The sequence below is a fragment of the Nelumbo lutea genome, chromosome 1 (assembly GCF_056320005.1).
Source record: "Nelumbo lutea isolate HS-2025 chromosome 1, American lotus-T2T, whole genome shotgun sequence".
In the NCBI taxonomy this organism is placed as follows: Eukaryota; Viridiplantae; Streptophyta; class Magnoliopsida; order Proteales; family Nelumbonaceae; genus Nelumbo; species Nelumbo lutea.
The window spans coordinates 79,161,670-79,189,582 of NC_142684.1; the positions used below are offsets into that span (position 1 = coordinate 79,161,670).

The following is a 27,913-nucleotide window of genomic DNA, read 5'->3' on the forward strand; positions in this document are numbered from 1 at the left end:
TGAAAACTAAAACAAACCTATAATTATAAAGATACAGGTATCTGACTTCAAACACGTTCAAATTTTACATTGTAGAACTCATTTGAATTGGATTGGATCCCCGAATCATGCCACCTCTATTTCCTGCTACTCCCCTCTGGCATCAGTACTCAGTTGAGCTTGGGTCTGCTATGTGCACTATGCTGTGGGCTGTGCCGTGTTTCCAATGAGATGCAGACAGTTGTATGTTAAGTTGTTTATCTTTCTCTGTACTTGGTTTAACAGTAAAAGCAGCATAACCTCTACCTTTTCATCCACATCATGGTGTCATTAGTAAACAGTAGCTTACGCATTCCTAATATATCAGGTAATAGTCAAACGTTGTGTCTTGTGAGCTTAGATAAAGATTGAGATGCTATTTACGAAAAAGGGACACAGCTTGGACCAATTAGATAACAAAGAAAACAGATGACTGTAAGGGTTCTTTCAAACCAAACACAGCCTTAAGGTAATGACTTAAACGATGGCTACATGCCCACATCAGAACAAATTCTCTGCCAAGGTGGCTTTACAGTTGAGGATTGAAATCCCTGTGCTCAGGTTTGGATCTTTTTTCCTTTGTGCTGTGAAGATATTAAGATATTTTGGTGATTTCGCTAGGCCACGTTTGTTTGGGGTGGAAAATCGAATTGGGGTAAATTTTACACCCCGGTTCGATTTTCCACATTTGGAAAGCGTGTAGTTTTACACCGTAAATCGGTGTAAAACTGACTTTTGATTTTTTTTACACCAATAATCAATGTAAAATATTATACATCGAAATAATCGATGTAAAATATTTCCATCAGCGGCAGATCTGAACCCAAGGCAGCTGTGGCACCGGCAACCAGTTGCAGTGGCAGATCTGAACCCACCTCCCATCTGTCTTTCTTCTCCTTTTTCTTCTTCTTCCTCTGCTTCGCTCCTCTGTGTAAATTTCCACAGAATTACTTTGACAACCAAACATGATTGGTGTAAATTTTCAAAATCTACCGGTCCTAATTTCCATCGACAACTAAACCGATTCACATTTCCCATCGGTGTAAAACTGAATTTACACCTAAAACAAATGCAGCCCTAGAGTTTTAATCAACTGGTTAATGGTTATCAAGTCATAGCTCGGAAGATATAAACCTCAAGTCTTTGAAAAGCCTTAATTACATGGATCACAGTTTCAAGCATACTCGCGAGTTCTTTATATGTACAATAAACTTAGCGTCAGAACTACGTGCATACCATAGTGTCAGAACAATAGCTGTGAAAGAAAAAAATATATATGTAATGCAAAGTCGGCTAATTCATATAAGTAGGACTGTCAATTCACCAAATTTATCCTCGCTTCAACACAACCACCATAATTGCCAAGACCGCCAGTGCCATGAAGGATGATGTTATAGTCCTCTCAACAGTAGCTGCAGTCCCATTCCCGTTGCCATCAGCAGATATATCTCCTCCTAAGATGTGATGGAAAAATTCAGACACGCTGCTCACCATCTTCATGACCGTAAACTTGACGTTATTTATCCACCCCATAAATCCATCACCAAGGTTCTCACGATGATCCTCATCAACCTCATCGTATATACTTTCTGAGGATTCTTCGCCATTGAACTTACCATCTGCAAATGATTTGTTCACATTCACATCCGTGTCCAAGCGATCAGCACCTGGGAGTTGAGAAAGATGTCAATGCATTGGATCTCCAATACATCAGCCAGAGAATTGTATTCTGGAAAAATAAAAAATGAAGAGATTCTTACTGGTGTGTTGTGATTGGAGAAATTCCACAACTTTCTCGTTTTTCATCACAGCATCCCAGACGTTCTTGTCAGATGCAAGTGAAGCAACAACGGACTGTAAAAGACTAGCATAAGAAACCACGGTATAGCAAGTGGCAAGGCATAAGGTAAGACCTCAGGTTTACTCCCACAGACAGATGGCTAAATAAATAGAACCTTGGAGCATATATTGCAGGCATGCAGGTATATTACTAGAAAACTACTTGCCACTCAAATGGTAAACACTAAACAACGTCAATTATCCGCTTGTATTAAAAAATGCATAAGCAAAAGCCTTCAAAAAAAAAAAAAGGTTGCAATTAGAGATTGTGCAAGAAGTACCTGCATCTTTTAGTTACCAAGATAATTTTTACACAGTGCTCATGGAGGGTCACCTTACTTAATCGCCAAGATATTTTTTTACACACTGCTCTTGGATACTTTTATATTCTTAACTTTTTGAGATTATAATAATAAAAATACACATTATTAAACTAAATTATTAGTTAATATTTATTACGTTTCTCATTTGTTAGAGTTCAATCAACATGTATACTGCCTTGAATCCTTGAAGACTTCAAAACTACTACTTTCACCCTTTCTTTTATTTTTTCCTACAACAAAAATAAAGGCTCCACCTCTCTATTTTCTGAAATTTGTTTTCTTTCTTCCATTTTTTTCATGAAGATGTTGATTTTCTATATTATTTTTTTCATTTTGTTAGGGCTTAATCAACATGTATACTGCATCAAATCCTCAAAGACTTCAAAACTTGAACTGATAAGCATGGAAGAACTCAGAATTTTATCCAACATATATTAATTATTTTCATCATCATCATTTTCAACACATTCTTTCACCCTTTCTTTTTTTTTTCCTACAACAAAAATAGAGAGGCTCAACCTCTCTTTCTGAAATTTCTTTCTTTCTTCCATTTTTCATGAATATGTTGATTTTCTATATTTCAAATGAAGCTTATACATTTTTTATGAAGATTACAGACAATTAGTAGCGAAAGATGGTCTGCTTGCTACTGATAAAAAAAAAACAAAAAAATGGTCTGCTTGCTAGAACCTAAGGAATTACCCTACGATTCAATTATCAAAAAAAAAACCCCTAGGATGGTTTTTCTTCAGAAAAAACCCATCACCTAGGTGACTAGGAGACAATTAATAGTGAAAGATGGGTTTTATTCAAAAAACCCCATCACCAAGCGGTCCTAGCATTGCTTCAACACCTTGAAAACCATGCCTTCAGAGTGTACGGCCTTACATTGACAATCAAGAAATACAAAGATAGCTTAACATGTGGAGCAATGAGTTTGCATGGTCATAACACCTTTTGACCCTCCAATATCACATGTCATCAACCAAATCACCCAATGAGTGCTTGCCTTGGTGATTTGGTTTTACTGTGTTCACATGGTCACAGCACTTTTTTTTGACAAGTAAAAGAAATTTTCCATTAAAAGGAAAAATGATACCATCTGGGAGGGTGATAAGATATCACCATACAACAGCAATAAGAAAAACAACCACCTATCTTCAAATATCCAAATTATAATTTTGTAAACCCACCCCCTCCCATAATCTTTCTCCATAGTCGACTCACTTGACCTGAGAAAACTCAATAAAAAAAAGATGAACAAAACCAAACTACAACAGAAATACCAATGGCCACCACCAGATTGCCTGCTTTCAATCCTTGTCTTCAAGAAGATTTCTCTTCCTTGAACATCCAAATAACCAGCAAATAGCAAATGAAAGACAACTCCAAATTCCGCTGACCATCAACCCTCCTCTGTATCTTGGCCAAGAGGAAAATTTCCAAAGAAGCAGCCATGATCCAACTCAACCTCCACTACCTTCCTGTCTATTTCTTCCAGAAAACCTTTCACTCTTCTCCCCCCTCCCCTAATTTTTTTTCTTCTCTTCTCTGTTCCTTTTAAACTGCTCAAATGCCCTTCTAACCACTCTCTCTCTCTCCTCCCAAACCCCTAACATTCCCGGAAATCAGCCTCTTTCTCACATGGTCACAACACTTGTGATCCTCTAATACAATATGGACATGCTATTAATCAAATGAAAAACCAAATTATCCAATGAGTGCATCCTGCTGTTGCTACTCCAAATAACACACTAATAATCCACTAACATATGAAAAAATAGAGATTGCCTATAAGGCCTACTACCTTACTATGACAATTTAGAAATATCAAGGTAGCCTAGCATGATGAGTGATTAGATGAAATGACCACAACACTTTCCTGCAATCCTCCAATAAAACACAAACATGTTATCAATCAAATTTAAAACCAAATCACCTAGGGGATGTTTGGAACCATAGCCGTTTTTCAAAAAAACGGTGCCACATCGAATCTAAATAGGCATTTCAAAAACCGCCCATATATTTCATTGTTTGGTTCAGGCATTTATTGAAAAATCGGGCATGCCTCGTAAATCGGGACCCCAGCGATGCATGAAACGTCAAATTTGGCGTTTCATGCATCGGTGAACCATTCCCCCCAACGGTTGACTGATTGGTGATTACATGTATCCTATGTGGTGCTTACCTGTCAGCACATACATGAAAAACGGTGATGAAAATCACCTTACCAAACAGCAGTGTTGCTCACTGCCTACGTGGCAGAAATACTCCCAAACAAAATTAAAGCATTTTTTTGTGAAAAACAGGTCTTGGAAGCATGGGCGTTTTTTCTTGAAAATCAGTCCCAATAAACGCCCACGCTTCCAAACACCATCCTAGTAAATGCATGTCTAGGTGATTTGGTTTTGATAAGTTTACATGGTCACAACACTTTCTTGCAACCCTACAATAAAACACATAAATACTAACAATCAAATGAAAAATCAAATCACCCAATTAATGCGTGCCTTTTTCTTACCCCAAATGATACGAAAACAACCATTAACATATGAAAAAATAGAAAAACCAAATCTCAAGGTAGGTTAATATGTTGTGATACGTTCACATGGTCACAATACTTTCTTATGACCTTCCAATAAAACACTAACATGCTAATCAATCAAAAGAAAAACCAAATCACCTAGTGACTGCATGCTTGGGTGATTTGATTACAATGAATTCACATGGTCATAACACTTTCTTGTGACCTCCAATAAGTCAAGAACATGCTAATAATCAAATTTAAAACCAAATCACCTTGTGAGTGTATGCCTAGTTGATTGGTTTCAATGAGTCCACACAGTCACAACACTTTTTTGCAACCGTCCAATAAAACATAGATATATCAATCAAATGAAAGACGAAATTACCCAAAGAGTGCATGTTTATTATAACAATCCCAAGTCATACATGAACTACCCTCTATCATATGATAAAATAGAGAGTACCTCTGGGATCAACTACCTTACTAGGGATATCAAGAAATACTAAGGTAGCCTAATATGTGAAGCAATGAGTTCACATAATCATAACACTTTCTTGTTGCCTCTAAAAATACTCAAACATGCTATAAGCCAAAGGATAAACCAAATCACCCAGAAGTACATGCCTCAGTTATTTGGTTTTCATGAGTTCACATAATCACAACAATTCCTTGTGGCCATCCAATAAAATACAAACATTACTATCAATAAACAAAAACCCAAATAACCCAATGAAGGCATGTCTACTATTACCACACCAAATGATACAAGAACAACCCACTATATATAAACTAGAGACTACCTCTAGAATATACCACCTATGACAAATTGACAATCAAGTAATACCAACGTAGCTTAACATGTAAAGTGATGCCTTGGTGGTAAGGCACTCATAGAGGGTCACCTCACTTAATTACCAAGATATTTTTTTACACAGTGCTCTTGGGTACTTTGATATTCTTAACTTTCTAAGACTATAATAATATAATAAATATTAAACTAAATTATTCAGTTTGAGTTCAAATGCTAGTTTCTTTTTATTATTTTTCTTATGGGTTCGACTATGATATGGAAAAGATATGATATCTGAAAAACAACTGACCAATAAACTGAAATCATAAATGTGATAGCGAACCAGGTGTTATTTATCAAAATTCATGGGTGAGTTTTGATTGGTCAAAACTCTTTCCATATCATATCTTTCCTGTTTCATAGATTTCCCCTTTTCTTATTTGTTAAGGTTTAACCAAGATGTATACTGTCTCGAACCCTCAAATACTTCTTCAATCCTTTATTTTCTTTTCTTCTTTTTCTAGGACTAAAATAGAGGCTCAACCCCTCTATTCTTTGAAATTTATATTATTTCTTCTATTTTTTTCATATGTTGATTTTCTATGTTTTAAATGTTTGTTGCTTGCCATGGAACTGTTAGGAACTGCCTAACACAGGGTTCTAATGAGGAACCACCTCCTTGAATGAGAGAGTAAGATAGATAGATAGATAGATAGATAGATAGATGGATAGATAGAGAGAGAGAGAGAGAGAGAGAGAGAGATTTGTCTGAATAGTCGTCCTCCCCTTTCCTTCCTCTATTTGTATTTATTCGTGAGGTTGTTACATTCTTGGAAGTCAATTCCCAGTTCTTGTTACATTCAGTTATGCCACCCTGTCATTAGTTGGACCTAAGAGCTGATGTGGAGTTCTTCTTTTCTAGGTCTTGAGTTTGGGCTGGCTATTTCCATACACTGGCCTGGGTTCAGTGCAGCTTGTCCTAACAATACCCCCTGTTAAGCTGGACCTTGGCCTCAAGGTCAAGATGGGGAAATTGGCAGTGGAGTTGGATGTAAGGCTCTCATGTTGCATCTTCCTAGCTTGTCCTAACAATACCCCCCTGTTAAGCTGGACCTTGGCCTCAAGGTCAAGATGGGGAAATTGGCAGTGGAGTTGGATGTAAGGCTCTCATGTTGCATCTTCCTTGGGTAGTTGAGACCATACTACCAGAGCTTCCAGTTCCACATGATGTCCTTTATTTACCCAACGAAAGCCAATAATGGAATGTGGTTCCGTGACAAAAGCCATGTCTTCAGTAAACTTGGGTAGAGTGGGCTGACTTACTACATCTGGCTTGAGACCTTTCTTCAGAACTGAAATGTGGAATACAAGATGAATTTTAGAGTGTTCAGGTAGCTCCAAGCAGTAGGCAAGCTTGCCTATCCTTTCGATGATCTTGAAAGGCCCAAAGTAGTGTGGAGACAACTTATTCCAGCATTGTTGCCTTATTGACAACAGTAAGCGGTAGGGGAGCAATTTCAAGCAGACAAAAGTCACCCACTTGATACTCCACTTCCCGGCGGTGTTTGTCATATGCGTTTTTCATCCACTGTTGCGCTTGGTTCAAGTTGTGTTTGAGTTCCTGTAGAGTAGCATCCCGTTGGGTCAATGCTTCTTCCAATGAAGCAACTGGAGAGGAGCCCTTTTCGTAAGGCAATAAGTTGGGGGTTCTCGACCATATAAGGCACGGAAAGGTGTCATCCCCGCAGCAACATGATAGGTGGTATTATACCACCAATCAGCCCAATGGAACCATTGGGCCCAACGTTTGGGTTTGGAACCTGAAAAACAGCGCAGGTATGTCAACAAGCATATGTTGACCACCTCTATTTGTCCATCTGATTGAGGATGATAGCTAGTTGATTACCTTAGTTGAACCCCTTGTACACGAAATAGTTCTTTCCAAAATATACTAAGGAACACGGGATCTCTATCCGACAAAATTGATTATTTGGGAAATCCATGGACGCAGGTTATTTCCCATACAAAGACATCAGCCACAGTTACTGTTGTGCGGAAGCCCAGTAATGAATCCATAGATACGTCTTCCCATTCCCAAATTTGGGTGGGAACCGGAAGGGGATGGAGTAGGCCTGCTGGAGATTGGGCCTCATATTTGCATTGTTGACAAATATTGCAGTTGGCAATGTACTTCCGGATAGTCCTCATCATTCCCTTCCAATAGAACTGAGATGCAATGTGTTTGTACGTGCAGAGCACCCCTGAATGGCCCCCTATGGGTGAAGCATGAAAGTAATCTAACAATGGGCCTATATGGGCCGAGTTGGTTGGTAGCACTAACCTGTTTTTTTATGGTAGAGCAAGGGTCCTTTGACCATGTAATTAGGTTCAGATTGCTATGAAAGGCAGTATTTTGTCTGTTATATTTTGGGACTTGTAGCTGCCTCTTCTCGAATTTGGTCCCAGAATTTAGTTGTGGGCTGAAGAGAGACTTGTAGCTACTGCAGTTCTGGGTGTCTCAACAGTGCATCAGCCGCCTTATTTGTTGCTCCCAATCAATATTCAATTGAATAATCAAACCCCATGAGCTTTGAGACCCAACGTTGTTGATCTGGGGATAGAATCCACTGTCCTAGTAAGAGTTTGAGACTTTGATGATCAGTTCTGATTATGAACTTGCGCCCCAATAGATAGGAATGCCAATGTAATACCGCAAAGACTACTACTACCACCAGCTCTCTTGTGTACACTGTGAATAAACCCTAGTTGATTCTAGGTCAAAGTAGAGAAGAAGAAAGAAGAAAGAAAAGAGAAAGAAGAAGGAGAGGAGAATAGTATTCGACCAGACTAGAAGAGAGGATGTTCGAAAATCACTCTCCTAGCCGACCCACTTGACTTTTATTCATAAAACTTGAGTTACAAGGAAGACAATTTTGTCCCTCATAGAAGATGGGACACAACTTAAACTCAGATACAATAGACCTTTCACTTTCAATAAGATACACCAGAATGACCAAAAAACCCCTGACTCGAGCATTCTAACACTCCCCCTCAAGCTGGAGAGTATATATCATATAGTCCCAGCTTGTTACAAATGTAATCTATTCTTCCCCGAGACAATCCTATTGTGAAGAGATCTGCCCACTAATTTCCTGAGCTCACATGAGATGTAGTTATTACCCCACTTGTCACTTTCTCTCTCACAAAGTGACAATCCACCTCAATATGTTTAGTTCTTCCATGGAAGACAAGATTGGATGAGATGTGAACAGCAGCTTGGTTATCACTATATAGTTTCATGGGTTTGTCAATTGAGAAACCCATCTCCTGTAGTAGGTTCTTCAGCCATACTAGTTCACATGTGGTATGGGCCATAGCCCTGTACTCTGCTTCCACACTACTTCTTGCCACCACTGTTTGCTTCTTGCTCTTCCAAGTTACAAGATTGCCACCCAGGAAGGTACAATACCATGTGGTTGACCTCCTGTCTGATATAGAGTCAGCCCAATCAGAATCCGTGTACCCTACTATCTCAAGAGTTCCTCCCTTTTGGTATAACAAACCACGACCTAGAGCACCCTTTAGGTACCTAACAATTCTCAGAACAGCTTCCCAATGAGGAACCCAAGGATGGTCAGGTAGTTCAACTTTCCCACCAACATTCTGTATCTTCCAAGATCATCAAACTCTTCACCTGCATCCACACTTAACTTGGCATTGAGTTCCATAGGAGTCTCTGCTGGTTTAGCACCTAACAACCCTGTTTCTTCAAGTAGATCAATAACATATTTCCTCTGACATAGGTTGATCCCCTGTTTTGACCTCGCAACTTCTATTCCTAAGAAATACTTTAGCTTCCCCAGATCTTTCATATTGAATTGGTCCTGTAAGAATTTTTTCAGCCTGTCAATTCCATTGTTGTCAATTCCAATTATGACAATATCATCCACATACACGACTAGCAAGATTTTTCCATCTTTTGAGTTATAGCTGAACATAGAATAATCAACCTGACACTATTTCATCCCAAAGGCCTTCACCACTTCACTGAACCTGCCGAACCATGCACGAGGAGTTGTTTCAGTCCATAGATTGCCTTTTTTAGCCTGCACACCTTACCAGCCTCCCCTTGAGCAACAAACCCTGGTGGTTGCTCCATATACACCTCCTCAACAAGATCACCATGTAGGAAGGCATTTTCTATGTCAAGTTGTAGGAGAGGCCAATCATACATAGCAGCCAATGAGATCAACACCCGAATTGAACCAATTTTAGCCACAGGAGAGAATGTCTCCATATAGTCCACACCATATAACTGAGAATAGCCCTTGGCCACTGGCCGTGCCTTCAATCGTTCCACACTGCCATCAGGAAGACACTTCACTGTATAGACCCATTTACACCCAATAGTGTGCTTACCAGGAGGAAGGGTGGTGGGTTCCCACGTATGATTATGTTGTAGAGTAGAGAGTTCTTCTTCCATGGCTTTCCGCCACCCTGGGGAGGTAAGGGATTTGTATAGTCTTGGGAATGGGAACCAATAAGAGTAATGATATAAACTTGTAATGAGAAGCAAAAAGGTGAGCAGTGAAACATAGTCTGAAATGGGATGAGAAGTACAAGTACGTTTACCTTTCCATAAAGCAATAGGGAGATGAAGATTTGAGGGAGAAGGAGCAGTAGTAGGATCTGTAGACAGGTGCTGAAGTGGAAAAGGAGCCGAAGCACTTCTGCGGGTATACACTTGAGTAATTGGTAGCCTCTCTGTAGTAACAAGCATATGATGTGCATCTGCTATAGGAATGGGAGCTACGAAAAGGGGTTCCACAACCGGAACAGCAAGAGAAACCACAAAGGGAAAAGAAGAGACCCCAGCATCTGAGAAAAAAGGAATTGATTCAAAGAAGGTGACATCAGGGCACACAAACGATTTATGAAACTTAGGGTTATAACACTTGTACTATTTCTGAGTCCTTAAGTAGCCAAGAAAAATACACTTCGTAGCTCGAGCATCTAGCTTGTCTACTCTAGGCCCCAAGTGTTGAACAAAACAAACACAACCAAAGACTCTTGGGGTGAGAGGAAAGGGAGACAAAGTGGGAAACAACACGGAGAAAGGGGATTGACTTCCAAGGATTGACATGGGCATCCGATTTATCAGAAAACAGGATGTAAGAACAGCATCCCTCCAAAAATGCTTTGGGACATGCATATTGATCATCAAGAACCGAGCAGTTTTAAGAAGATGTCTATTTTTCCGTTCAGCTAGACCGTTTTGTTGCGGGGTGTAGGCACAAGAAGTTTGGTGAATTATTCCATGATGTTCTAGGTATTGCTGAAATGGTGAGGAGATGTATTCTTTGGCATTATCGGAGCGAAGTATTTTCATATGAACACCAAATTGAGTGCGTACTTCAGCATGAAATTTCTGAAAAATAGAGAACAATTCACTACGGTCTTTCATAAGATAGATCCATGTCATCCTTGAAAAGTCATCAACAAAGATTACAAAATACTTAAACCCATTGTATGACACCACTTTAACTAGACCCCATACATCAGAATGAACTAAAGCAAAAGGACTTGAGACACAACTATCAATTCTTGGTCTAAATGAGACTCAATGATGTTTTCCCAACTGACATGACTCACAATCTAATGATGAAAGATGACTCAAGGAAGGAATAGAAACTTCAAAGCCTTGAGAGAGGGATGACTAAGTCTGCAGTGCCATTGGAGAGGAGTAAGAGACGACTGAAAAGCCACTGGGGGGCCACCACCATCAAGGTAATACAAATCACCTGCTTCATGCCCTCCACCAATCTTCGTCCCCGTCTTGAGATCCTAAAACACACAAGAAGGATAGAAGGTTACAGAACAATTAAGGGACTTGGTTAATCTGCTAACAGACATAAGGTTAAAAGGGAACTTGGTTAATCTGCTAACAGACAATGAGGAGAGATCAACACCACCAACACCACAAATAGGAGATGTAGAACCATTAGCAAGTGTAACTGTCTGAGATGTGGAGGAGTGAGAAAGGGGAAAATACATCAAGAGTCCCAGACATATGGTCTGAGGCTCCATAATCAATGATCCAGGGTGAGGCTTTGGAAGCTAAACAAGTCATACCTGAATGGGCAAGTGTAGTTGTGTTCTGCTGAGATGTTTGAAGGAACTGCTCATATATTGCCCATGGTACACTCACCATTTCCTGCCCGGAAGCACAAGTGGGTGTGGAGGGGGTTGGGGCAGTTTGTTGGCTTTCATTAATTGTGCTACTACTCTTAGATGTAACATGGTTAGCCCAAGTGTTGGGTGGACCACGCAAATCATAGCAGAAATTAACTACGTGCCCCTCTAAGCCACAATGTGTACATTTTCTCTGAGCATTACCCCTTCCTTTTCCACAGCCTCCCCTGACTCTCGGCCTCCAGTCCGGCCACTAGCCCGATTAAACATGTGTCCACCACAATTGCTTGGAGGGCCACTGCTGCCACCGCCACTTCTACTTCCACGGCCACTCCCTTTAGTCACTACCAAACCAAATCTATCAGAGAAGGAAGAATGTTCCACCGGCTCAATGGATGTCCTCTTAAGACGAGCAAAAACTTCTTCAAGTGAGGGGAGAGCTGATCCCCCCAATATCTGTGCTCTAATAGGCTCATACTCATCCTTCAAGCCCACAAGAAACCTAGTCACATCAAGCTGTTCACGTTGCTGTTGTTGGATCTGGACATCTGATGTTAGACGGTGATACACATTTAGCTCATTGCGGATGTTCCTCAAACTTGCATAATACTCTTCTAAGCTTTGACTTCCTTGCTTCAAATTGAAGTACTCTTGGTATAACTGATATACCCCAGTTGTGTTGTCTTGTCCATAGTACAACTTTTTAGCATGATCCCAGATCTCTTTGGTTGTATCTAGGAACATGAAGTTCACACTAATCTTTGGTTCCATGCTATTCCAAAGCCATGTCATTATTTGTGCATCATCTTGTTCCCAATCACTGAACCCAGGAGAATCAGAGGAAGGTTTCTCCTCCCTCACATATTTTACTTTCCTCTTGGCCTTCAAGAACACCTCCACAGATTTTGCCCATGGTACATAGTTCTCACCATTCAACTTGATGGATGTCATTTGAACACTTAGATAATCTAAAAAAAGCATGATGCCTGTTTTGTTGTCATTTCCAACTACAGTTGAAGCCATCTCAATTATTTCACCTTGGAATATACACCACAATCTCGCACTCGTCACAAGACTTATCTCACTTATGATACTACCAACCCACTTTCTTCAACTGCACATTACACACTACACTCTAACACTGAAATCATTCAGTCAACACATCAAATACTTGGACTGCACATTGCAGGACCATTTACCATCAACACACCACTACTGAAATTACTCAGTCATTTCATCGAACACTTGTTCTTCATACTGCAGAACTAATTACACACAAGGTCTAGGAGTTCACTTTTAAGCATTTAGAATCATAGATATGTCAGCCACCACAAGACAATCAACACCACACCACTGTTGTCGTGGACATCAGTAGTCTACTACTCTGTATACGTCCAGCCCACTTCGTACACTGAATAGAGGGTCTAGTATACCACTTCAACGACCACCACAACACCGGCCAGAGGCATTCTCACCTCCAGGCCCTCAAAACGGCAACTCGTTTTCAGCCCTTTATCGAGTCTTCAATCAGGTCAGCTGTAAGATGATGAAACCTACTGTGAAGCTAGCAGCGAACCCAGGAAAAAGACAACAGCAAGAAAAACAAAAGACCTTAATGCTCTGATACCATGTGAATAAACCCTAGTTGATTCTAGGTCAAAGTAGAGAAGAAGAAAGAAGAAAGAAGAAAGAAAAGAGAAAGAAGAAAAAGGAGAGAAGAAGTATTCGGCCAGACTAGAAGAGAGGATGTTCGAAAATCACTCTCCTAGCCGACCCACTTGACTTTTATTCATAAAACTTGAGTTACAAGAAAGACAATTTTGTCCCTCATAGAAGATGGGACACATAACTTAAACTCAGATACAATAGACCTTTCACTTTCAATAAGATACACCAAAATGACCAAAATACCCCTGACTCGAGCATTCTAACATACACCATGCTAGATCCCCATTGTACTGAAAGTGCCTTACTAAAAAAGGCAAGGGGTTTCCCTTCCTGCATCAATACGGCTCTGATCCCTTGACTAGATGCATTGCATTCTATAACAAATGTTTTGTTGAAGTCTGGTAATGTTAATGTTGGTGTTGATTATGAACTTGCGCCCCAGTAGATAGGAATGCCAATGTAATACCACAAAGACTACTACTACCACCAGTTCTCTTGTGTACACGCTAGATCCCCATGTACTAAAAGTGCCTTACTGAAAAAAAAAAGGCAAGGGGTTTCCCTTCCTGCATATGTACGGCTCTGATCCCTTGACCAGATGCATCGCATTCTATAACAAATGTTTTGTTGAAGTCTGGTAATGTTAATATTGGTGCTGAAGACAAAGCTGTTTTGAGATTTTCAAAGGCCCCTTGGGCTTCTGGAATCCATGCGAATGCATCTTTTCTTAGTAGATTTGCCAATGGGCTAGCAATGAGGCAATAGCCGCTAATGATGCGACGGTAGTATCCCGTCAAGCCCAAGAAAGCTTGAAGTTCTTTTACACTTGTAGGTGTGAGCCATTGCTAGATGCTTGCCACTTTTTTTGGGTCTGGCATTAACGTGCCTCCTTCTACCACGTGGCTGAGGAAGTGCTCTTGGGATTGGCCAAAAGCACACTTAGATTCTTTCGCATATAACTGATTGTGCAAGAGAACCTTCAAAGTGACTTCTAAATCCTCCAAGAGTTGGGCCCATGTGGGGCTATAGACTAGGATATCATAAAAAAAAAAAAGTATAAGGTATGGGCGAAATAAATCATTCATGAGGGATTGGAAGGTTGTTGGGGCACTTGTGAGCCCAAATGGCATGACCCAAAATTCATAATGCCCATCATGAGTCCGACATGTTTTGTATATGTCATCTGTGTGCACTCTAATTTGATGATAGCCAGCCCATAAATCCAACTTAGAAAAAATATGGGCTTCTTTGAGCTCATCCAAAAGCTCGTCAATCACCGGGATTGGGAACCAATCCTTGATTGTGATGTTATTGATTGCCCTATAACCAATGCAAAAATGCCATGTCCCATCCTTCTTGACCAAGAGGATTGGGGAAGAAAATGGGTTATGGCTTGGTTGGATGAATTTTTTATCTAATAATTCTTTAACTTGCTTCTCATTTTCTTTCTTTTGACCCAATGGCATGACCCAAAGCCCATCTATTTCTTGCCCCGCTCAAACTCCTCTTTTTTGCCCACGTGCTCCCCAAGAGAAACACATGTTGGGCAGCAAAATCCCCTCTTAACCAAATGTAACAAGCCTTCTCTCTCCCATAAAGTCTTTTATCTTCTTTCCCCTTTTTTCCATGTCCCCTATCTCGACATTAGTATCACCACAACCTTTTTTCGAAAATTGAACACACCCTTTATTCGACATCAATCCTTTAAGATCAAAAACCCTTTCAACTTCTTCCTTTTCTCCCTCTCCTTCCACTCTGTGCCATGTGCATTCCCCCAAGCCCAGTTGACATCATCTTCCACCTCTCTCCCTCCATACCACAGCGCCGCTTCAGCTTCCACTACCACCAAAAATTTCCACCATTTCCCTACTACGTAGAGATTGATCAAACGGGGAATTCTATCCAGTTTAATACCAGCCACTTTAATTCTTGTTGCATGCAAATCGATCAAGCAAGTATCTTCCAAGACTTCACATACTGTTGCTATTTTAATGAAGCCATGATCAAGCCACAAATTGAAGGGAAGTCCAAAGATCTTCAAACTAACACTTCCTTCAGAGATTGAGATTTCATTACAAGAAGGTGTCCACTTGACTATATAGATCGCTCCTTCCAACATTTCAAAATCCATGGGCTCTGCTTGGAAATCCCCCAAGTCAAACACCACTTTTCTGTCATCAAAAGGCACAAGAACAGCCAAATCCAAGGTTGAGATTCTAGACATAACAGCATCAAGAATTATCTTCCAATCTACTACTTTCTTCTTTGCTAGCACAACCATTCTTCTACTCCAACCTTCCTTACATTCTCCCAACACGATTCTGAGAGTGCAAGCTGCACTACCAGACATCAACCCAAGGCCTTCCATTTGGGTATTCAGAACCTGAAACTGAACCATCTTCTTCACCCCCCAACTCAGCAACTTTTCTTTTTTTACCCAACATCTTTCTGCAAACTCCTGCAACATCTCAGTAACTCTTGACCAACCCTGGCTATTTCTCCCTTCTGGAAGACAAATGATTTGTCTTCTACCATCCTCTATCACCTTGTCCAATCTCAAAAAACAGCCTTTACTATTAACTCTCTTCTCGATTGAGTAGAAACTCCCGTCTCTTCTCCAAACACTTCTCCAGCTTGGTTCAGTCACCGCGTGTATTACCCCATCAACAAATCCTTTAAACCAAAACACGATAGGAAAACCATAGCTCTCCCAATCTCTTCGAACTTCAACACCTCTCCTTCCTTACATTCTTCAAGCAGAAAACGCTTTTTCTCCACTGAAATAATCTTCTTCCAGACAGGTTCCTCCATACCCGTAAGGAGGACTTCACCTCATCTTTAGTGATATCTCATAACTGAAGTTGCATTTGTGAATGGGCTTAAATTTTCGAACATCCAGCATTGTTAGCTCATTATCCCAGTTACCAACAGCTATGTGTGTTCCATCAGGTTTGTGTGAGGACCAAAGTGGAGGAAATTCATTGATACCATAAAACATGCCACTGATCTGGATGTGTGTGTCCTAACTAAAGTGAAAATATATTTTCTTTGAAAGTAACAAGAAAAAGTATGGGGAAACCAAAAAACCATACAAGGTTTACAGTGTCACAAGTATACAAGCACCAAGACCCCATCAATAAGTCCATTTCATCCAGTATTTTAAGTAGTGGACTGGACAGAAGTTTGAACTAGATTCACCGTGACAGTACCATTTTTAGTTGGCTTTTCTCCTTGAATAGAACTAATACAAAACCAGACAAATAAGTCTGACTTCTTTCTCTCCAAATCCTAAGCACCTAGTTTTGATGGAAATATCCAGTTCATCACATAAGAAAAAAAAGAACAACAGAATTCCTTACCATTGCTTGCTGCCATACCAGTTGTTATGAGGGTTTGAGGGGGTGATGGGAGATAGATAGCTTATGAAAGTTTGAGTCTAAAGAAATGAAAAGAAAAACAATGCTGCATAACCAAAGATGACAAAAGGAGAAAAGGAAAGTTAGAACCTGAGCTTCAGCACTTTCTTTCAGCAATTTGAATGCCTGAAGAGCATGTATTGGTGCTGATGGCCGGGACACTGTAGTTTCACTAGTAACACAAACTTTAGTTTCCGAAAATTCAGAGTTTTTAGTAGATTCTTGAACAACTGCAACAGGGTCAATGCATCCAGAAGCATTGGAAGAGGAGAAGTACACCCTGGATGTGGAGTACAGCAAGGATCAGCGAGAAATGTCATTTGTTTACAGAGTAATACATAGAAGATTATATATATATATATATATATATATAAGCCAGTCCTTGTCAATCATACCTCAACAGTCTGATTCATTTCAATCCCTTTAAAATGGCAGAATGAAAAAGAGAGTTCAATTATCATCCGTTCTTATTCATCTCTATTTATCCTTTTGATTTAATTTGGCATTTAATTAAACAAATGACATTTAATTAAAGCTCCTCTTGAGTTAATGGAAGAAAAATTCTGAGTTAGGTGTGAAAGAACTTTAAGAAGCGTTGAACCACATTGTGAAACTCTGCTTCATAAAGGCATTGTGCTTAACACTTCAAAAGAGTTCATCAAAATGGTCATCACCACATTTGAAGTTAATTTAAAACGTTTAAATAGGTCAAGGACAATTCGAACTAATTGGCTCTCTGCTGAGTAGCTCTCTCTTCTGGAGAGCTATATGCTATCAAGTTCGTTAAAGTTACAGAGGTTAGTCTATAAAGTGTATGAATATGTCTGCTTAAAGATGCTCTATGTATGTGGATCAATTCAGCTTATCCGCTAAAACGATAACTAGCAGTTGTATTATTTTTTACATAATAAGCATATTATTTTATTTTGTTTTTTGTTAGTGAAAATTCAATGACAGAACAGAATGATATCAACGACATATTCCTATAAGAAGCTGCGAAGAATTTTCTCAAAATAAAAAGTAGAAAAAATGCGAAAGGAATTTACTTCTCCAGAGCGTCTTTCAGGTCAGAAGTCGCCTCTTTGGCCTCCTCCAAAGTCGGAACACCTCCAAAGACAATTCTAGGCATCGGATTCATGGAATCCAAGAGCAGTTCCTCGTCATCCCCAGCAAATTCCCAGTCATCGATCTCCCACGATGGTCTCTGGACCGACCCAACGGCCTCAATCTTCCCATCCTGGGAAGAAAGAAAGCCAACGAACTTTCCTTCTTCAGTGGCCGTTGAAGAGACGATTGCAGGGGAGGGCCTTGGAGTTTTTCGAGAGACGGTAGCGACAGACTGCTCTCCCAAAGGGGCAGCAGGAATGCCTCGCAAACCACCATTGATGCCGAAATTGGCGACCTTGGCTGCAGCTCTCATGACTCCTCCTCCCATCTGAGTCATTCCTCTGAAACCCTAGGAAGATGAAGAAGCAAATGCAAAGAAAATCGATAAGATTAAGAATCTACTATGCGTCTTTTGTAAGTAGGCGATACGATACGGTGGAATCAGCAAAGAGGAGGAGGTTGGGAGTTGAGATTTGAGGCGGTTATCCGGTTATTCCGCTGCGGTATCGCCACAAATAAGTGTTTCGGATATGCGCCTCAGATCATTCTCAAAGAATATCCCAGCCGTGCGTTGGGAACATCTTTCAATGAATGATAACATATACAGAATATGTTCTCAATGCACGCCTGCAAGTGCGCTCTGTGAAGAGCAGATCCGATCTTCAATTAAAATGTGTATAACGGGCAACGTAATAAAATCAAAAGTTAGAGATGGTTGGGCTCCATCTTATTGGGGGCAAGTTTGGAAAAGGGTTTATAACAGATAAGGGCAACTTTTGGCCCCAAATATCAATAAAAGTAAAATATTTAAAAAAAAAATCAAAAATAGATTAAATTTTTAAAAATAATATCAGTTAACGGCAAAAACACTAATAATCTTCTTCTTGCAATTCATTCACCAGCGCCACCATCTGTCGTCGCCCGCCACTACTTATCTCAGCCACTTTCGCCCACCTCTATCTCCGCCTCCGGCAATGTTGCCGGAGGTGGGCGGAGGTAGAGGCAACGGCGGTGTTGGTGGTCATTCCTCTGCCCAACGCTGCCACCTCCACCCATCAGCATTGTCGCCGCCTCTACCTCCACCCACCTCCCACAACATTGCCAGAGACGGAGGTGGAGGTGGCGATGTTGGGTAGAGGAATGACCACTAGCGTCGCCGCCACCTCCGCCTCTGCCCATCTCCGGCAACATTGCTAGAGGCGGAGGTGGAGGTGGGCGGAGATAGGCGGAGGTGGCAGCGGATGGCAGTGAATGGATTGCAAGAAGAAGAAGATGAACATTATTTTTGCTCTTAATTGATATTATTTTTAAAAAGTTAACCTATTTTTGAAAATTTTTTAAATATATTACTTTTATTGATATTAGGAGCCAAAAGTTGCCCTTATCTACTATAATCCCTTTGGAAAAACCCAAAACTCTAGGGATTGGAATCAACGTAGGATGGTATTTATCCATCCTCGTATCGAACTTGCTCCCACTATATATATATATATATATATATATATATACTAGCGGGACCCGTGCGATGCACATGATTAATTAAATGAAAGCTAAATAATAGAAAGAGCCATTTATTAAAATACCCCTTATAGTTTCATGGATATACTAAAATCTACCCTATAGTTAGCATTTTACTAAAACACCACTTATAACTTGCAATGAATTTAATCAATCTTCCATTAGATGATAGTGGAAAATGATAGTATTGACCCTAATGTTCATTTAAATAAATTTAATCAAAAGAAAATAGAAATAAAAATGCCATTTTTGCTCGTAATAAGACACGGGCAACCACTCTATTGGCTATATTTGGCCAATTTTGTTTTTTGTATAAAAAAGTGTTAAATGTATTTTTGGAATAAAAAATCGTTGGCCTAATGGCAAAACAAGCACTCCTTAATGAAAGGTTGATTAAGTAAAAAGTTGTAAAATATATGGGACGTTTTAGTAAAATGAAAACTATAAGGTAGGTTTAAATAAATATGTAAAATTATAGGGTGTGTCCTAGTAAATGACCCTAATAGAATTACATAAGAGTATACAATTGTTTTATATTTTCAACTTTTAAATAATTAATAATTATTCATATTTTATATAATACTTTTAATAATTTTTTATAATACAAAAATAAAAATAATTAATTTCAGTTAGGTTTATTCATCAAACTAATGAAACTAAGTTGGTCGGTTTTCTAGTATTTTAGGTAAGCTTTGGTTAAAAAATTTTACAATTCGACCAAATTGGATCAATTTCACTTTGGTCATTTGTAAACCAACCAAAATTGGACCTAACCATGGATATCTATTAATATTTTATATTTTAAATATAATTTTTAATATGAAAAAGTGGGAAATTTTCCATATTTCTTAATTAGTCTAAAATGTTTTATATCATAAATCTATTTTTTAAATTTATTTTATAATAATTGCATTATAATTTTTAAAATTAAATTAAATTTTTAAGTTTAAATTGTTTCGACTGACCAAACCAAAAAATCAACCCAGACCAATACAATTTGAGTGGATTGGTTTTCACAAAAGGTCAATCGGTTTAAACTGACCAAATCCCAACCTAACTAGGTCAATTTGGTTGGCCAAATAGCCTACGACCGAACCGAACCAACTCATGAACACTCACAATTTCAACTAAATTAAAAGTCTCATCTCTGATAAATAACAATAGAGTCGGCCCCACCCCTTCCCATTGCCATTCCTATCAAAACTGAACACATCAAATATGTGGAATTGGGATTTGCTCCTCAAAGAGTGCACCTCTACCTCAAACTAACCTCACAAGCACATTGCACTATGTGTTGGGAACATCTACCATGAATCATACAAGTACAGGAGATGTTCTCAATGTGTGGTTGAAAACGTGTTCTGAGGTTGGTGTAAGGAGCGCTTTGTGAAGAGTAGATCTTGTCTCAAATATTTATTGCACAAAGCATTGGCGTGTTCATTATTGATTGGTTAAACACATTGCACATTACTATTTGTAGCATATCTGAGGTTCGTTATTTTCATTTGACTCTGGATTTTCAACAACCTACAAAAGGGGTGTCAATAGGATTGGATTTGGTCTAGTTCGATCCAATCCAATATGGATCCATTTATTTACAAATGGATTGGATCCAATCAAGTCTAAAACCCAAACAAATTGAATCCATACTAGTCCAATTAAAATGCAAATGGACTAGATTGGGTCCAATCTAATCCAAAATGAATGAAACAAAAAAAATTACATGAAAACCCAAAAAAATATAAAAACTACAAAAATATATTAGAATTTTAAAAAATATATAAATGCATCAATGTAAAAAATAAATCAAGATAAAATAGAAAACAAATTAATTTCTACACTAAACCATGCTTTTCAATGAAATCCGAAGGTTCTTCAACAAATTCCTTGTCACAAGATATTAAAAAGGGATGGCAATTTTCTACATCCTCGATGAGTACCCAATGGGTTCGGGGATGGAGAATGAGGTCCCCACCTCACCCTAACCCCAATTATATATAATATTATTTGTATTAAATATATAAATATGATATTATTTATATTATTTGTATATCAAAATATATTTAAAATATTATTGATATTTTAATACTTTTATTTATTTTTCAAAAATACTGATAACTAAAAAATTGGGGATTCGGGTCCATGATGGGGATCAGAGTCAGGGACAAGGATTTATTTCAGAATCAGGATCGAGGACGAGGAATATGATCCCCACCCCGAACTCACCTAGTTGCCGTTCCTAATATTAAAGAACCATGAACACTAATGTCCTTTGCTTCAAACCCCATTTGCAAAATCATCAATAAAACCATATGCATTTTAAAAGAGTTGGCAAATATGCAAAAATAAATAAAAGAAGAGAAAGAAAAAGACCAATGAAATGAAAAATGAGTTGCAATTGCGGCTTGGGTTAGCTTATTGAAAATATAGAAAATAAACCACTTTTAACCAAAATTTGATAATATGAACCAATTTTATTTCTTAAATTTGAGACTACACTCAAATCCTATAATTTCTACATTCAAATCCACTAGCAAAGTTCATTATTTTTCTTCTAACCATGAAGGGGTTTTGACAATTTCTTGTTGCTAAAAAAACTGAATGAACTTCAAAACCTCTTTCTTTTCATGGACTTGAACTAACCATAATTTGCCAATAATTTATTACTTTCTTGTCATGTCACCAATGTTTTCAAAACCGGACCAGACCAAATGGTTGGATCAAAAAACTGGGAACCGGTCACTTGACTAGTTCTGTTTCACCCCAAAACCATCTTTTGGCAAAAAACTGTTGATTTGGTTAGTGAACCGCTAATCTGAGCAGTCAAACTGTCAACCCAGACAATAGTTTTTGGCCATTCGAACCAATTGGTTAGACTGTTCGACTTGAGAACCAAACCCAAAATGGTTCCCTGTCTAGTCCAGTTTTAAAAACCTTGCATGTCACAGCTTGCTTGCATTTCATCATCATCATGATTCATGCCATTGGACAATTCCAACCAAAGAATTAAGAAAGAACAAATGAGGTTCATGATGAGTTCATGCAACCCTGGAATAAATGTCGTCATTGGAGTTGATGCAGACTACTCTCGCCATGATGTTGCCTTCTTTAGATCATCACTCATCATTCATCACACTTGGTCTTTGTTTGTGGCTTTGGCCAGATTTTTTTTCCAATGACATCTGGTCAAAGTCAAATAAGTCATTGAAAAATAGACATAGATGAGATGTAAACCCTAAATGACACCTATATATAACTATCAATCTCAACAAAGCCAACACCTACATATGACAGTAAGTCTTAGAGAGAGAGAGAGAGAGAGATGCAGACCTGTTCAAGTCGGGTCGGGCTAGGTCTCTATATTAATAGAGTATACCCAACCTAACCAGTAGGCCTAGGTCTTGAGCCCAAGCCTAGCCCTTATATAAAGCCTGAAGCCCGGGCCAAGCCTGACTAAAAAAATGGAAAAAGATTTTTTTCATTTTTATTTAATAAAAAACTATTTTATTTATATTAAAATACCTCAAAACCTAAAATATAATGAAAGATCTCACTATTACTTAAAAAAAGATAAGAATAATAAAGAAAATATATTATATATATATTTTCTATTATATAAATACATTATAAAGTTGGGTTCGGGCTGGGCTTTTTTTGAGAAAGCCCGAAGCTGGCCCAAAAAAGGTCGGGCCCGATGTTCTAGGCCTGAGTTAGCTTGTGGCCCAAAAACAGTTGGCCAGCCTGTTGGGCTACCCAATCTATGAATAGGTCTAGAGAGATGGGAGTGGACCAATTGATTCTCCAGTCCTCCTTTCATCCATTACCTCCTGAAGAGAGAGAGAAAGAGAGAGAACCCTAAACTTTGCTAGATTTCTATTATTGAGTGAATGATTGAATGGACCTTTGAGTATTTGGATTATATCCGTTTCAGTTCGATAACCTACTAAACAACCAAATTTTAGACCAGTCCAATCCAACGTAAAACTTCGGGACCATCCAAACAGATTCAATTGGTTATTTAGTCCTCACAACCCTACCTACAAGTAACACATGTATAGTGGATTTTGTGAAGTTGGGATTTAGTCCTCACAAAATTCATCTTCACACTGTACTCATAATACTTAGACCTGCATTAGGAATATCTCTGTATTTTATATTTTCATTCATGGGAAGATGTTCCCAGCAAACCGTCAAAAGAGTCGTGAGAACATGGTGACAATGACTAAATCCAGATTTGGTTTTGTGATCCAAACATATACAAGTAGGGATTGGGCCTTATTTGTGATATAAAATTAAAAATAAAGTTGGGCTTGGGCCCTAAAATTGGTTTTGTGACTTTGGTGGAGATCTCACAAGATTCCTCTCCCATTACTTTAGGCCATGTTTCCTTTATCAACAGTTTGGCCCATGGTTTTTAAAACCGACCCGGAGATCGAACCGGTCAGGGGTCGTTATCGGGTCGAATGGTCTGACCATTCAAACTGAACACTCGACTCGTTCTAACAAAAAAATAAAATAAAATAAAATAACAATCAAAACCATTCGAACGGTTAACCACTTGGTTCAGCAGTTCGCTGACCAAAATCAACGGTTTTGGGGGAAAATCCAGTTTTTGGGGACCAGTTCTCAGTTTTCTGGTTCAACCATCTAGTCTGGTCCAGTTTTGAAAACCATGGTTCTGCCTAAATTTACCTCACTGATTTTGTCTTTGATTACTTTTGTTGATGGTAATATAGGGATGGAAATTTCTATCCTATCTAACGTGTATTTGTCCCTATCCAACCGGATAGGTTTTTTTTTTTGTGTGTTTTTTCTTTAGAAACAAATTTTAGAGAAGGGAGAGGTTTTGGGATTCTACAATCCATACATGTATAGGTAAGGCATGGTATTAGGTTAAATCCAATCTTCCTCTATCCATGTATTGTCAAAAGGCATATTAGGTGTTGAAGTTGACATTGTTTTGAATTTTATGTGAAGGATAATTGATAGTTTATGTGTTTTAATCAAATAATTGGAAATTTTGATTTTTTTCACGTAATTCTATTTGTTTATTGCTTATGTATGACATGAAATAATAGAAAATAAGATATGAGTTTTGAACCTAACCTACCATCTCGACTTGTCCCACCCTTAAATATAGAGAGCATAGGGTCGAGGAGGGTTTGCATTTTCATGTGCGGAGAGGGTTTAGATTTTAAAAATCTAAGCTATTACACGTTTTGAGGAGGGTACGGGTTGAAAAGTCTAAGGAAGCAGATGGGATCTAAAATTTACAAAAACCTTCCATGAACCTGCCTCATTATCGTCAACCTTACTAAACATTTATAAATGAATTTTGTCTTCTCATGGTTAAAAAAAATTAAAAAAAAAATTATTACATCTTATAGTTATTACTTCTAAGGGATTTTAGGAGTTCTCATCTTATTGGTGTTTGCAACAGGTGTGCCATATATGCTATGTGATCAGCTCCTCGGTTAACTCCACTACAACAAGGCTTTAGGATTCTAAGGGATATTGATATTTTCAATTAGTTGATCAACCCATTTTTCCTTTGGCTTTCATCTTTTTATAGCCTCTGCCTCAATTTGAGAGTTTCCTTGCACATTACTTTTGTTTTCTTTATTTTTACATCCAAGCTTAATTGCTAATTTTAATCCTAACAAGGCTGCCCATCCTTCCACTTTGTAGACCTTACAAGATCCTAACTCATGTGCTTGGGTTGCAATAAATTCTCCTTTTTATGGTTTATTAAGTATATGTTTGTTATTGATGCTGCAGATACAGAACAGTTTTCTCAGAAAATGGCATTGCTGATGTGTAGGTTAGAAACACCATTTTCTGAGAAAACGATGTCTTTTTTTTTGTTTGAAAACGCTGTTGCTAGGGATGACAATTTTCCCCACTTCCTCAATCCCTGTGGGGATCCGCCCCAAATGGGGTGGGGATGGGGATGATTTTCCCCCCGTGAGGATGGGGATGGGGAAATTTTCATACCTGTTAGTAGGGACAGGGAGAGCACTCCCCGCCCCGTGGGATCCCCACTAATATATATATATATATATATATATATATATATATATGCAAACATACATCTATATATTAATATTTAAAAAATGTGGTTGAGTATGTTTGAATCTTTTCTAATAGGATTTCTAATAGGACTGTAAACTTTAATTATTTTTCTTTTTATTATTTTTAAATAAAATAAAAAAATAAAAACAAATTTGTTAACATTATAAAAAGTCACAAGGAATGGTAATCCCTGCAGGGATAGTGATCCCTGTGGGGACAGGGATGGGGATAACCTTGTCCTTATTAGTGGGGATGGGGATTTTAGTGGGGACATGGATGGGGAGAGGCTCCCCATCCCCACCCTACCTTGTTGCCATTCTTAGTTGCTACCAGGTAGGATGTTTCTTGGAGCAACAACAACGTTTTTATGTTTGCTACCAATGCTCCCGAAAACGTTTCAGCACTAATACCTATCCAGTGCCACATCATGTTCCTATCACTGCTACCTCATGTCCCTGTTGGCAGCAATGAACTGCAGCTCTAGGAAATGCCAAATTCGGCATTGCTCCAAGCCATGCCTTCTTGATTTCTAAGGCGTGGCTAGGAGCACCGTTTTTTATAGAAAAATGGTTCCAAACAAACACCCATTTCCTGGAGCACTATTTTTTTCCGACATGGTGCTGATGTGGTGTCGTTTTCTAGAACAATGGCACCGATGCCAAATAGACGCTAAGAAGACGCCAATTGCTGTTAAATTGGTGGTGGCAATTTTTAACCCACTCGTTCCATCCAACCAATTAACTTGTAATCCATGCAAACCCATGGATGTGGGTTGAATATCTTATCCGCTTGGTCAGATTAAATGGGTCTGGTTATGGGTATTCATTTTGCTCAATTACATCAATTATGCATAACCATTCTCTCTCTCTCTCTCTCAATTACATCAAAGTTGTGTATAACCGTTCTTTCTCTTTGTAACTTTTTAATGAATCACTTTTTTATTTGTATTTAATCAATTGAGGGAGGACATGTGACAACATACAAAATAACTAAAGATTTTTATTGAATAAGGATATGTTTGCATAGTTTTAATTGCTCAAATGGGTCAAACTGGGTGGATTAGTTTGGATTGCAACCCATGTACATACGAACTATATGGGTCATCAATGGATGTGAGTGATTGGTGACTGGCCGGAACCTTCCCAGCCCATCCATTTGTCATCCCTAGAGTGCTGATTTTAACTGAACCATCAAAAGCTTATGTTATCTAATGCTTTACTAGTATTGACCATGTAATGTCTTTTGTTTCCTCATGGTGTTATTTCCTATTTCTCCATTTTAATTAATATGGTTGCGTTTGGAAATGCAGCAAATGGAGTGTAAATCCCGGTTTAGGGTAAATTTGCACTCTGGTTCATTTTTGCATGTATTTGGCAACATTACATTTATGCATTGACAAATGACAGAAAATACATTTTTTCAATGCATATACATTGATACTAAGATGTAAAAGAACATCAATAAAAAAGAAGTAAATTTGCAATCAAGTAGGCTTTTGATAAAAAAGTCATATGCTTTATTGGAATTCGTATTTGCATCCATTACAGCTAAAAGTCTATTTGATAAGAAGATAAATTTGTCGGTACAAAACTAACCCAACTTTACAATTTATATGGACTTTACACTATATATTTGCATTCACAATTCTTTGCATTGTTTCCAAGCACATCCTATGGGCCAATTCTTGGGCTTTAATAAAATGCCTTTGGTTTACGTTTACCCTTTTGGTTGCTTTTTGAAGTATTCCACTTGTTACAGTGTTATTCTTAAAATTCCTATTATTTGGTGTTAGCCACCATTCACAAGCTATGAAGGGAATTACTTGATGTGATACATTGTTGCCCTTGCACCCATCTAGGAACTACTCCGGTATGTTGTTTCCCATTATTCTCAATGGTTGATTGACTTGTGGGCATGCTTCTCATACTCACAGTTCTTTAACATTTGGACACTATGCATAAATGTCATATGGTTTTTGGGCAAACTAGTAAAGGCTATGTAGACCAGATTCTCTATTATTCTGAGATTTTATAACCACTCATTTGTTGTTGGTTTTTGTATTTTTACTGGGGAAATCAGCATCAAGTAGTCAGGACTTTATGTCCAGTTAAAACACAGGACAACCACATTTTTTTGTTGTTGTAGTTAAATCATGGGCTCAGATTTGGGAATGATGGAATGTTTATTGAAAAAGTTTTTACCTTTGAAAGAACCACCATCCTGAATATCAAGGATGGCCCATATGATCCTCCTTGGCGGTTATGTCTAGTTTATGGGCACCCACAAAGAACTCAACGAACAAAATTCTAGGAAGAGTTGAGGGCTTGAATAGGTAATAGGAAAAATTGGATGTTAATTGGGGATTTAAATGACCTAATCGAGTGTAATGACTATAAGGGTAAAAATTTTAATCCCATAAAATATCAAAACCCCTATCCCAACT

The 27,913-nt window shown here is 38.5% G+C and overlaps 1 protein-coding gene across 1 annotated transcript; it reads right to left on the bottom strand.

Moving 5' to 3' along the window:
- Positions 1-1,140: 1,140 nt before the first annotated feature.
- LOC148875599 (Uncharacterized conserved protein (UCP012943)) lies at positions 1,141-18,609 on the bottom strand. The gene is made up of 4 exons (XM_088964918.1): positions 17,820-18,609; positions 16,864-17,053; positions 1,779-1,872; positions 1,141-1,685 (listed from the first exon to the last, which is right to left on the bottom strand). The coding sequence occupies exons 1-4, from the start codon at positions 18,215-18,217 to the stop codon at positions 1,348-1,350; spliced, it is 1,020 nt and encodes a 339-aa protein (XP_088821044.1). The 5' UTR covers positions 18,218-18,609; the 3' UTR covers positions 1,141-1,347.
- Between the last annotated feature and the right edge of the window lie 9,304 nt (positions 18,610-27,913).